We start from the raw sequence: 13603 nt of genomic DNA, 5'->3' as shown, positions 1-13603 counted from the left end.
ATTGGCAGCACTGTGTCCATGTCAGCTTCTATCTACAGCGAAACAGTGAGTTCATGTGCTGCATGTCATGTTGATTCCACTGAGGCAGAATTCAGTCCGTGCTCCTCTCCCCCGTCCCTGAGAACGTTAGCCCCGTGGAGCATTACACAGTCAATCTCATGAGAAAGTAGAAGACTGGCTTTTATCTGGGCTATCTGACAAGAATCTGCTGTTAGTCCCAGCCAAAGTCTTGTCCACTCATCTGGTAGAATCTGTGGTTGAAGGGCCTGTAGAAGTCTCTGAGCCTCTGCAGGACCTCGGAGGGGATCTGTGGATGGGGTCTGCCCTTAGACTTTCCGAGGCAGCGTGGTCTGCTGCTCCCCTCTGGCTTCTTCAAGCAGGGAAAGCCTTTGGTCTGGTTGAAGTAGAAGTGTTTGTCTGAAACGACCCTTTTCAGACCCAGGAAGTCCTGAACACGGCCCATCTCCCCAGCCGGATCAGACACCAGCCGCTCGCCGCTAACAAACAGAAAATGAGACAAGGGGAAGTGCTGGAGCCAGTTCTCCAGATGTTTGGCGTAGAGGCCGATGCGCACAGCGCTCCATGAGGTGTCAATCAGACCTGTTGAGAAGTTTTTCAAAGCCAGGCTCTGGAAAGATGGAAGGCCTGGGTTCTTGGACAGTGTTTGGGTGTAGTCGGAGACAGCCCGCGTCACGGGATCCCTCACCACCACAATGAGCTTGGTTTGGCAGTTCATAGTGCAGACGCGGCCAGGAGCCTCCTTTGTGACAAAGTAGCTGGGTGTCTTCTCCATGGTGATTTGGCCGTCCAGCGTCCGAGGCATCAGGTTCCTAAATGAAAAGAAGACATTGACTTATAACCTCGATCATATAAATTTAAAAAACAGTGATTACACACATCCAGCAGACACAGAGCAAAATTAGCTTTTAATTGGAGTCGTCTTTCTGTCCAGCTGATGAATGTAAATCCAATATTGAATCTCTTTTAGCTCCATTTTTGGTCTCCACCAACTCCTGAAGGAAATATCTGGCTCTTTCACAGCTAAACACTCCTCTATGTTCACCAGCTAGTTCCTAATTTAATCTGTCTGCCTGTTTGGTGAAGCACGGGTAGCATACAGTTGGTTTATCAGAGCTTTTTCACTGAAAGCAGCTGCCTTAATGGGAGGGAAAGGAAAAAGTAACCAAAAACAATGCTGTAGCTAAAAGACACAAAAACTTTGTAGGCTGGGGGATACTTCCTCGTGGATCCCTATGAGCAACTCCTTTACATCAAACATAGAAGTTAGGCCAATTCTCAATGTTACTAGAATAGCCCTCAGTAAAGTCCATACCTCCGCCAAGGCACAATAGTCCCCTTTAACTCAGTAAAGTCAAATTCAATATCAAATAAAACATAGATAAATCTGCTAGATCTGGATTTTTATTTGGATCTGCATGAAATAGAGTCCAGACACCTAAATAAATCTTTTTTTCATCGTGTTTCGTGCATTATTCCCTGAGAAATTTTGAAAAATTTTGCGATGATAAAAAAAAGTTACTGGATCCGTCCTTTTATCTGGATCCAACCTAAAAGTGAATGGGGTCTATTGTGGGCCAAAATTCATCCTCCATCCAAGTTTCATGAAAATCCGTTCCATAGTTTTTGTGTAATCCTGCTGACAAACCAACCAACAAACGGACGGACATGGGTGAACACATATTGATTAATACAGCTTTTTAAAAAAACGTCCCAGTAGCATTATCACTTTACATCTTGTAAACTTTAAAGCAGAGAGCCTGGTCTACATATGTGGTACAAATTCAAATCTACAGACTTCAGTGAAAAGAACATTAGGAGATAACGTAAACACATTACATACACTAAACGTTAAAGTACCCCAAAATCTGTGTGATTAAAGCGCCATACGCCGTAGTGTGTTTATGTGCCCCAGACAGCCCATCTGAGTCTCACTGTAAGTCCTGCACAAAAGGACCATCCACTCGCTACAGGCCTGATGAGTCAAAACCACAAAGCCTCAAGAACCACTTAACAGCAATTTCCTACACCCCCCCCCCTTTCTTCTTCCTGCAAGAGCAAAGTGTCCCCCCACCCCCGCCCCCTCATCACCACCACCCTCACCTCCCCTCCGGGTTCCTGCAAGGACCCAAACAGACCAACGTGTGCAGGAAGTGCAACCAGGATGGCAAGCTGCTGAGCTCAGCTAGTGTGTTAAACATATGGCTGCAATGAGGAGGGATGCTGTGTAGAAATACGCCAGTAAAAAGGCATGTGCTGAATTATGTGTTACTATAGTGCAGCGATGATGTTTAATAAGCTAAACGAATGCTTTATCTCCCGATGTTGATATATGTTTCTTTTATCTCTACATATTGTGTGCACCTGCTGTCCTATAAACTCTGAGAAAGTTTGTTCAACAGCGGCTCATCACAGTTCAAAGTAGCGGTCCCGCCTGTTACACAGACTGCTTTTATTTCTGGCAAGCTGGCATTGTGGGTACTCGCCAGACCCAGCGTTTCTTCTTCTGTCTACACTTGACATTGACATACGGAGTGAGGCGAAACTGTGGTGGATTTGGATTTCAAGAGACAAATTGTTTTGCATGACATGGAGGATGAGCAATGTTTGAAACAGCAAATAAATAGTCTGTAGTTCATTTACTCCACACAACTTATACTGTGTTACTGGAAACGGAGAGCTTTCATGTGGCTGAGCAAGTCATGCAGCCTGTTTGCTTTATTTGTTTCAGATTGAAAGTCTGCACAGGGTCCAAATGTCACTGACAAGAGGCCACTCAGAAATGTAAATCACAGATGGACATCCGAGGAAAATGTATTTTAATTTAGCCGGTTATTCTAGTGAGATCATCTGTGGGCGAGCGCTGATCCAACTGTAATTGGAAAGCAAACTTGTAGTAAAAGCAAGAGGCATGAATCATTTTGAGCCGATCATTAAAAAACACAAACAAATACACTCTTCTCTTCACCGGAGAAAAGATTAACTTCACTTGAGCCTTGAGTGCGTTCGCCAACATTATTTAGATTCTTATATTCCAGCTGAGAGAACGAAGGATAAGCGGAGGTCTAGTGTGGAAGATGTGTTGGCATCTAACGGTGTGCTTGCAGGTTGCAGCCAACTGCACACCCATCTAGAGCCACAGATTGATTTGGTGGTGCAACATGGCAGATTGTATATATACTCCATTTCTGCGCCTAAATCCCCCCCAAAACACACATATTTAATTTCTTAGCAAAAGAGTTAGGTGAGAACATTAATGCTACTCTCATGTCTGTAAGATGGTTAGCTTAGTTTAGCTTATCTCAGCTAAGTTTAGCTTAGTTTAGGAAGGGGAAAGAGCTAGCCTGTCTCTGTTCAAAGGTAACAAAGTCCACCTCCAGTACATCTAAGCTCTATGCTAATGCACCAGTTGTGCTGCAACTGCAGTGTATGAAGATCCTTCTGTAGTTCTGTAACGACTGAAAAGGTATTTGTTCCCAACGTGACCATGAATGTGAAGGAGGAAAAAGACTTCTCTGCAGTTGTTCTTGTGTAAGTTTCCAGTTTCCCCTCTTTACTTAAAGTTAAGCCATTTCAACCCACCCCCATTAAATGATCCCCATAATAAAAGACCATTAATTGATTATTATCCAACTACAAGAGCTGCAAATGGCCTATCGCTGCCTGTCTGTCCCCTGTTTATCTGTGTCTAATCAATACGTCTGTCTCTATATGACGGATTGTTCACTGTGTGTGTGCACTTGTGTGTGTGTGTGTGTGTGTGTCTGTGTGAGTGTGACGCACATACAAGCACAGAGGTGTCAGTGTTTACTGATGAGAAACTGAGCGCTCGTCTCCCTCTCTGTCCTCTACTCATCCGTATACTCTTGGATTTGTCCTTCACTCCTTGACATAAGTGTCACTTCAATAATTGACCATAAGTTGTCTTTCCATACTCATGAATAGTTAATGAATTGTGGCTCCCCCCCTCCTCCCCTCTGGTCCCTATCTCCCTCATCTCAATCTGCCTCATTATCGGAGAATCAATAACAGCCATTTTCTATCATAAATCTGTTCCTGTATGTGGTGTCAGGAGAAACTGTAAACAGATCAGGGATGATTAATTTCTTTTCAATTTCCTCATGCATGTAAATCTATTGTTGTGCTATATATGTTCTAACAAATGCAGCTCTCACATTCAACTTAGGGAAATAAACCTCTCAGTCAACTCCATATGAACGTGCAGGGAGAGTAACTCAGGGCACGAAGATGTTTTCTATTTAGCTCAGTATTGGAAAGCCTTGCTGACTAGCCACATTAGTCTGGAACTCCCTGCTGCTTAAAGGATGTAGCGCTTTTCTACCCTGAAGTGCTACAGCGCTGATTACACCACTGATATGTCTGGATCAGAAGATTAAATACTAACTCTGGCAACAAGGATGTGGCCCAGAGACTTCCTGCCCCCGAGATTATGGGTTCTCCCGCTGAAGTGCTGCAGCTACATCCCCTCTAGCGCCCTAACGAAAAGGCATGCTGCACAGTGTAGAGCTGAGTGTACCCAAAAAGATCCTAAAAATCCAATTATCATGTCATTTTCGAAAGCAAAAACAGATCTCACATTCCACGGGTTATTATACTCATTTGCTGGACCATCTACGCCGAACACCGACTCGCTGAAGGAGAGGCTTCTGCTCTGGCAGGCATTTCCACGTCCAAACGCTTTCATAGCCGGGACCCAATTAATGAGTCAGTGGAAAATCAAGGCCGTAAAAAACGAGCCGGAGAGCAAACAACAAACTGAGGGAAAACATTTCCCAGCAGTGCTGCTACGCTCAGAGGGTGACAGAAGGAGCCCGAGGGCCACGGACAGGCTGACAGGATGAGTGTGGGAACCTCGATTTACGCCTTCATGCCTGGGTGAAGCATGTGTTGCCAGTTTCCTCTGACCAGAAAACAACAGAAAAAACAAATAAAATAAATCCCTTAAGTTCAACAGGCAGCAAATAGAGCAGTTAAAGAAATTTGTTTGACAGATCAGGAAATATGCGTGTTTGTTTTCTTGCCTGGAGTTGAGCTGCTCTCTGTGGCTCTACAAGAATATGCACAAGGATAAATTACAGGAATAGTTCAACATTTTGGTGAGGAGATTTACTTGCTATCTACTCAAGACAAATTGGGGGAAGCACATCACCAGAGTAACTGCTATCTGCTGCTAACTGTAGCCATTAGCTCAGTTAGCTCAGTTAGCTGTGCAGTTAGCGATCCGGACTAGGAGCTTGGAACAGTATTGGTGTTTGCACCGCTAGTACAAGCACTTTGGACCAGGTCAGGGCTAGCTGGTTAGCATGCTAACTTGAGTAGGTATCTCTTCAACACAGTACAAGGAGCCTACATAGACGTCATAACGTCGTAGTTGTTATTTCTTCACATTCTGTTGATCATTTTTGTTAATTTTTTCGCAAAATGTCAAACTTACCTGACTACACCACACCAACAAAGCATTAAGGTTCACCTTGACGACACATCAACAGGCCACCGACACACACAAACAAGAAGAGTCATCATTGTCTGGGGGTTACAAAGAGCAAATGTCGCCATACTGTCTCTATGTTCTTTGTTCATACAGAAACCTGAGCAGGCGACCAGGCTTCAAAGTGTCACGGACGCAAAAGTTTGAAAGAGACAAATCAACGTGTATAAAACCAAAGGTCGCCTGAGGATGAGCTTGAGACTGAGCAGGAACATTATAAACAATGCTGCAGTGTGTATTGGAGCTAAAGTAATATTCGTCCCACACACAAACACACTAAACACTCGATGCCACTGTCAGCCTGGAGGTGAATTTTGCCGACACCCGTCACCTCTCTCCATGGGCAGAGAGAGGAAGCGGATGGTTAGATCCCTCGGGGAAACCACACGACCGGCAGAAAGACCGTTGCCACCCACAGGTTTTAAATTCATTGTTATCAGATTATTTTTTTCTCATGAATAATGGTGCAGTAATGGAGGGTTTTCTCGACAGGAGGTGAGTTGAAGTGCTATACTTCCACAGAGACTACAGTGTTTTATATTTTCATCTTTGGTGGTTTACAGCAGGATACCAGTGCAATGACTTTGAATATGAACGTGTGTGTGTGTGTGCGTGTGTGTGTGTGTGTGTGAAAGAGTGGGTGGCTGGGGGGGTAAAATCATACACATGTGTGTGCCTGTGTGGGCTTTTCTATAAAGAAATCAAATACTTTTGTTGGTCAGTGGGTAATTAGTGACTGCATGGCACATGAGCGTCCAGTCATAATCAGGAGTCTGAACAGGATGTTGGCATTTCACACATGGAGGTAGCAGAAACACTTACCAGGGTGGAAGTGCTGACTGATGATGGGTATTGATAGGAAATGTTCTATATTTGTGCTAATGCCAAAACAATTATTTCTATGACACCTCACATTGAAAAATATCAAGTATTTTGTTCGACAAAACCGTTTTTCTTTGAAACAAAATGGATCCACCATTTTGGTCGAGACTATCTCAAAAACTATTCATGTTGAGTCTAAGAGGAACTGTAATAACTTCAGTTATCTATTCATTTCTCACCTTGCACCACCATCCAGTCAAATTAATTTTGGTCCGAAACTATATTCCCATATTCCCCTTTTCGCGAGGGAACCAGGACGATGCTAACTTCTGGGTTAGCCTACAAAAATATGTCATTCCTGCAGCACTCCTTTATCAAATGTAAGCTTGCTAATACACTTTATTAAGCTAGCAAACATTGTAGTAAACATTATACCTGCTTAACATGGCCATGTTGGTACTGTCATTGTTAGCATGTAGCTCAAAACGCTGCTGCGCCTACGTAAGTACAACCTCACAGGGCTGCTAGCATGGCTGGATAATAGCAGTACACAAACTTAACTTTAAAGAAAATGTTCAAAACAATTGTGCATATCTGGAAATATCTAATCAAAGAAGAAGTCAACAAGACTTTCAGTACTTACAGTTTTTGATACTTGATGCTAGGAAAACGATTTGTTCCCAAATACTGTACTGATATTAGCTTGATGCTAACAGATGGTGGTTCCCTTGGTCGTTAGTTACAATTATGCACAGTTTTTAGGGTTATTTATGTTTTAACTGGCTTTAAAATTTATTTCCACTGGATACGCCCATCAATTTCCAACCTTGTGTTATTCTTTTCTGGAAATAGCAGCATAACTGAGCATGACTAACAAGTATCTGAAACATTTCATTTTGGCCAACTGAAACAAAACCATTATTCCTTCACACAGTATTTTCCTCACTAGCTAACTGCAGTCTGACACGACTGAAACCTCCATAAGATTTTACAGGCGCCCCAAAATGCACCACAATGCACCTCAAATTATAATAATTTCCACCATATGGGGTGCGAGTGTGGGCCGTTTCAAACCTTATAACATCACCTAGACCCGACTCCAGCCAAACCCCACCACCATTAAAACACAATACAACCCAGAACTTACAGAGACCACTTCCTGGTCTGTTAGACCAATCAGTCGTGTTCAGCCTCTATCGCTAATGGCCTCAGGGCTGGACACAGAATGAGGTGTTGGGAAAATCACCCTCACTCTGGAAAATGTCGCCCCATGCGCATTAGAGTCCACTTTCGCCATTTCAGCTGTCAGAAATCCTGACTGACATGCTAAGTGTTTGAACCTGGCCCCTGACAGAATACCATACACAGTCTCACCCACCAGATTTAGTAAAGAAGCAAATCTTGACAGCTCGTAAAGGAAGTAAAACAAATAATTTTGTTTCATCGTAACGTAAAACGTGAAATGTCATATTTACGATATTAAAAATCAATCATGATTAATTTATGTATCAGTCAACCAATCAACCAATCCAATATAGACCTACAGGGAGATTAAATATTGTGTGGTACCCTGTCATGTCTGATCAATGCCTCTCAATATGCCTGCAATTTGATGTCAATACAGCAAAGATCTGATGAATTACATACATGACAACAAACTGAAGTCATCTAACTGCACTGAACTGGTGTCTACTCTAGTTTATAAACTGTGAAGGATAGTAGGTATATTTTACACAATTTAACTGCAGAAACCTACCTTTAAAATATGCATTTCTTTTTGTAATGCAGAAAACAATAAGGCGACTGGGTCAGGAGTGAAGTTTTTAAAAATATAACAAAAACAAAAGTCCTGAATTAAGCAGATCTGGATTAATAGAAGTAAAAGGGATGAAGAAGATATTATTACTTTATGTTCTGATCCAATGAAATTAATCCAAGTAAGTGTATATTAGATTGAAAATGCAATATGAGAAATGGCCCATACATTATCCTGCGAACCCAGGATTTTTTATTATCATTTTCACCTGTTGTCATCACTTCATATCCTTCATATCCTAATTCACAAAAATCTATGTCTTTTTAAGGACCAATCTCATTTCTCCTTGCCCTTGTGCTGCCGCCCTTAAAGGATTTATACTATATTTTAATAGCAATCCGATCGTGGCATGGCCTTTGGTGTCAAGACTGTAGGTCAGCCGATTGACAAGCTTTCAAAATATTGATGGAATTCGTGGACTGGTGTTTTTCCTCAAATAGAAATGAAGGATTTCTATTATGTATTTATACTCTAGGATGTTATTTTGGGTTTCAAAGCGTCCATCTCTTTTAAAATAACAACTGCTTGTTCGGCTACAAGACAATTGCAATCAGTGTTCTAATTTTAACATCATCAAGGGACCGAAGACACAAAAAAATGGAAATAAAAGTCTTATGGGTTACTCATTCCAGCCCGCATCACGGTGACAAAGCCATGACAATCAGGACCATTGTGCCATGGAAAGCTGAGGTTTTTCAGTTTTCTGCGGTGGCTCTCAAGTCCCATATGAAACCCATCACTCCGTGAAGTCCCCTTAAAGCCATAAAACAACACAGAAAATTCATTAAATCTTTGCCTCGTTTTGAATGCACTATTTGTGGCTTTTCCATTCCCGTAATGGGCTCGTATGCACACATGCAAACGAGAGAAGGGTTTGGATGGAGGGACAGACTGGGTGGAGAGGAGAAGACGGACTGGATCGCTCGAGATAAAAGCGATGGAAAACACGCATTGAATGAGGTCTGAGTTTGTCTCGCAGAGGACAATGCTGTAGGAACAGGACTGCTGCGCCTGTGAAGTGTCTCCAGTGTACAGATCGCCAGCGTCTGACACACGACTCTCATCCATCTGCCGAAACGGCCTTCAGTTTGTGCTTATTTCCCCGTCCAAGACATGTGGAAGCAGGCGGAGGATCACAACGCACAAACTCTTGTCAGATAATTTAATCTGAAATGTGTCTTTGGCAAAGGCTATGCTTTTATTACTCATTATGAGAATCAGACAGAATTATCTGGAGGCATTCAAGCACGTTTTCTTTATCTGTTATGGCGGAAATCCAAGCACGCAAAGGTCATAAATGCCTGGAAGGGAGAGTCGATACAATAATGAACAAGACAATGTAGGCTAACTGGTTCTGTGTAGGATTAAATTAATGATCCAGTGAAATATTCAGATCCATTTGTATTCTGGAAATACGATGGTGTCGACCTGAGAGCCGCAGATGAAGCGGGGAGCTCGAGAAAGTGTGCGAGTGTTTGTCAGCTTCCAGATGTGTGAGTTGACTCTCCGTTCACTGACAGTAGGGTGAGGAGGACTTGCTTTTTCCACATGGATGACTTTTAACTGTCATCCACCCACACACACACACACACACACACACACACTGCTGAGCTCTGTGACTTCCAGCGGCCTCTCTGTGGGTCACTGCGGATGACAGCAAACAGATTTTTTCCCCAATTTCTGAGACTCGGTGACAACAGGGGGAATCCTCTTTCAGTGATTTCACCCAGGATCACGTTGCTGCCGTCTCTATTGTAGCTGTTAATCCTTCCAACTCTTTTCCCCCTCGAGTTACAGCCAAGTTTACAGCCAGAGAAGAAAATAGCCAATTTTACTAAAAGAATCAACAAAATAGCAGTATAGCAGTATTTCTTGTAGATCAGAACTGGTTGAACTCGTCCATCTGTCCTGCAGCAATTTGTCAAATCCATATAAAAGCCTGAAAAATCAACACTTACAAAGATAGAGAGATATTTTTTCATCGTGACTCTGAAAATGGCAGCATTTTATTTTGCAAATGGAGTCTTTCTTCTTCTGTTTTGCTTTGGTGGATATTATGATAAGAACTGAAATGATTACTTGATTAAAGGTGCACTATGTAGGTTTGGCGAATACATTTTAATCAGAAGAGAAAAATCTCTCTTTGTTTTCATGACTGAATAATCTGAGTAAACAAACCGACCTTAAAGGACAACACAATTTCATATTGTTTTTGTACATATTTGGCGGACCCTGCCACCTTTCTAGCTTCAAACAGTGTTCTGGTAACCTTCTTTTCCTCTGAGAGCAGCTTGTCTATTGATTTATGGAAAAGATGAATATTTCTGAGTTGGTATTATTACCTAATTTTTATTGTAAATATTATAATTCTGAGTTTTAATTTCTTCTCCAGAACTACGTAGTGCCCCTTTAATATTTAGATTAGTCAAATAATAGGACATTATCCATTCTGAAAACCAGCGAATCTTTCAGTCATTTTTTTAAAGCAGAACCACCAAATATTTGCTGATCCGAGTTTCTAAGATCCAAGGATTAGTTGCTTTTCTTTGCCATGTATGTTAGAAAACTGAATATTTTGGGGGTTTATGCTGTCAAGAGAACTAAACAAGCATTTTACATCACAGTGCGCTCACATTTAAATGAGCATTTTATGGTAAACACGAGAAAATAATCAACTGATTGATCCATAAAACGATCATTAGCTGCAGCCCTTATTATGACTGATCTGACGTTCACAGACCATGTCAGTGTCGCCGCTGTGTTAAAGCACGAACAAAACAGCAGCATTAAAGCACAACAGCTTTACAGCACCAGTCAGGCTAATTAAAACACACAGAAACACACATAAAACACGGCCTGGTCACGACCAGGTCTGCCACAGGTATTTCCACATAAAGGCATCCTACACACTAAAAAGAAGGGGACGGAGAAGTGGAGCTCAACGAAAGTGGTGTGGAGGTTGAGACTGATGTGGCAAGAAGGACAAATGTGAGAAGTGTAAAAGACGAGTGGAAGATAAGCGAGCAAAGTGCCAAAACGCATGTGTGTGTTTATGAGGAAAAAAAGAGAGGAAGCTTAGCAGCATGCTAAAATTATCAGTGGTGAAAGTGTTTCCATGTGTCCTCATGCTCTCAGTTAAAACGCAGCTAAGGGGGGTTGAAAAAAAAAAAAACGCCAAGAGAAGATTAAATTACAGCAAAGCATTTGTTTATCAGTGCTCTCCATCCTGTCAGGCCTCGCCCTCTCCTTATGGCACCTTTAAAGCTCACAGGTCAGAAATAGCCTTCTGACTCTGGCGAGAAGTTTAAGCTCTAAGTTGGGACCTTCTCCAGGAGCTAAGCTGGGGAACATCTGGAGATGATCAGGATTCAGCTTCATCCAGTCCTAAATCCCTCTTCTTTAGGGCCTTAAACTAGACCCAAATGATAGCTCTGGTCTGCCCTAAATCAGCTGCTGTCACCAAAGACGGTAGCTAATGTATGTGCCTCCACGTACAGAACTGTAAAAGCACATCTTTGTGACGTGCAGCCAAGATCTGATATGCATTAATTGCATCAGTGAGGTTTATACGTGTCATCGCTGATGTCTGTCTGTATGACTCCCACTCAGAACAAGGTGGGGATGTTAATGTCATGCTGAAGTGTATAAATGGTGTTTGGATGACTGTCAGGATGATGAAGTGCTCCTCAGGGACCCCACTAGCCTTTTGATCCAAAGTGCAGCATGCGGAGAGAATATTGGCTTCTGGTGATCTGAATATATCAGCCAGACAGTGTTTGGCTGTCCAGACTATTGACAGGAGACATCAGCACTTCTGCCCAGGTGTCAGCGGGGACAGTCACTGCTGTACGTCATCCTGCACTGTCTGAGACGGCATCCAAAGTTTTCATATTTCTAGTCGGACTTAAAGGAAAAGTTCATCCAAAAATTAAAACTCACTCATTATCTGTTCAACCACATATCGATGTAAAGTCAGGTGAAGTGTTGTACTCCACTAAACATTGCTGGAGCTTCACAGCAAAACACAGTTGCAGTATTTTTCTAAATAGCCGAAGTAGATGGGGACTTGTTTTAAAATGTACAATGAACGACCGAAACAAGAACATAAAATGACTCCAAACAGCTCGTCTACTGTGATCCAAACCTCTGGAAGCCCTGAGATCCCACACTGATTTGAAAAGACGTTATCTACACCCTTCATAAAGCTTAAATCTTCAGTGTCGATGCTAAGCTTAAATCACTATTGGCACCCCATCTGCAGTGGGTGCACAAGCTCAAATAACATTTTGTCAAATCAATTTTGGATCTCAAGGCCTCTGTAGACTTTGATCATGGCAGAGAAGCAGTCTGGAGACATTTTATTCTTTTTATAACAAGTCCCCATCTACTTCAGTTGTTTAGGAGAACGCTGAAAGACTTTTTTTGATGTGAAGCTCCAGAAATGTTTTGTGGACCACGAAACTTCACCAGACTTTCCATCAGCATGGGGGTTAAGGGTTAGATAATGACTGAATTTTCATTTTGGGGGTGACTTGTTCCTTTAAAGTGAGTTTCACAGTGTTTAAACAGATTCAAGCGCACAATTAGGCCTTATGTTCTCTGTTTTGGACCTGTAACAAGAGTTTTGGAGCTAAATGCCGTTTGTGTGTTCGTCACCTACCTGTACCACTCCAGTCCTTTATCATAAAACCTGTCGAAGAAGTGAGGCTCCGCGCCGACGGCTCTCACGTCCGGATGGATGCGGAGAAACTCCAGCAGGGCGCGGGTCCCTCCCTTCTTCACGCCGATTATAATCGCCTGCGGAAACCTTTTGGTCCCGAACGTGTTGGACACGGGGATGCCGCCGTCCTGTGCGCTCTCCTTTGCGCCGTCCAGCTCTCCCGGCGCGTCCACCTGCTCTGCGTCCGCGGAGGCTGTGCGGTTCCGGTCGGGGAGGAGACGCGGCGATGGTCGCAGGTCGTCGAAAAGGCGGCGATGATCGTCCAAAATGTCATAGTCTAATGTCTCTTGGCTGTATATAGCTCTCGGAGCCGAATCGCAAAGTCCGCTGAGGCAGTAGAAGAAGTAGGTGAAGATCAGGAGCATGGTAAAAAACACCGAGACTTTGGACAGCACCTTGCCGAAGTTGAACCTGACTCTGCATCCACTACATCCCATGAGTTGATCTCCTGCGCGATGCCAAAGTGCCAAAACGGGGACACCAGCATGCTGCTTCTTCCAACATCGATCGGAGGTGATGCTGTTTTTAATTTATCTCGCAGAACCTGTTGCGCAAAAGTGAAGCATCACATGGAGAGCTTCTGACACGGTGGGCATGTCAGATATAATCCTCATAATCTTTGTCTCCTTTTTTATTTCACAAAAAGACTAAAATAAGAGTGAAACTTTTGTCATATATCATGACTGGTTTATGCGCAGCCTGCTGTATCTGTGCGCTC

General features: G+C 42.9%; 1 protein-coding gene across 1 annotated transcript; it reads right to left on the bottom strand.

Moving 5' to 3' along the window:
* LOC311268443 (heparan sulfate glucosamine 3-O-sulfotransferase 6-like) lies at positions 1–13516 on the bottom strand. The gene is made up of 2 exons (XM_084372113.1): positions 12826–13516; positions 1–830 (listed from the first exon to the last, which is right to left on the bottom strand). Exons 1-2 carry the CDS (start codon positions 13320–13322, stop codon positions 212–214), a joined length of 1116 nt encoding a protein of 371 aa, XP_084228239.1. The 5' UTR covers positions 13323–13516; the 3' UTR covers positions 1–211.
* Between the last annotated feature and the right edge of the window lie 87 nt (positions 13517–13603).

The sequence above is a fragment of the Pagrus pagrus genome (assembly GCF_965226575.1).
Source record: "Pagrus pagrus genome assembly, chromosome: 13".
Classification (NCBI taxonomy): Eukaryota; Metazoa; Chordata; class Actinopteri; order Spariformes; family Sparidae; genus Pagrus; species Pagrus pagrus.
The sequence above is the reverse complement of the archived record's forward strand: the minus strand, read 5'-3'. Positions and strand labels throughout refer to the sequence as shown.

Coding starts and splice junctions, on each gene's coding strand:
- LOC311268443 (XM_084372113.1), bottom strand. CDS start 13,322: ATGGGATGTAGTGGATGCAGAGTCAGGTTCAACTTCGGCAAGGTGCTG. Junction 831..12,825: donor AAAGGACTGGAGTGGTACAG/GTAGGTGACGAA, acceptor CTTTTCATTTAG/GAACCTGATGCCTCGGACGC.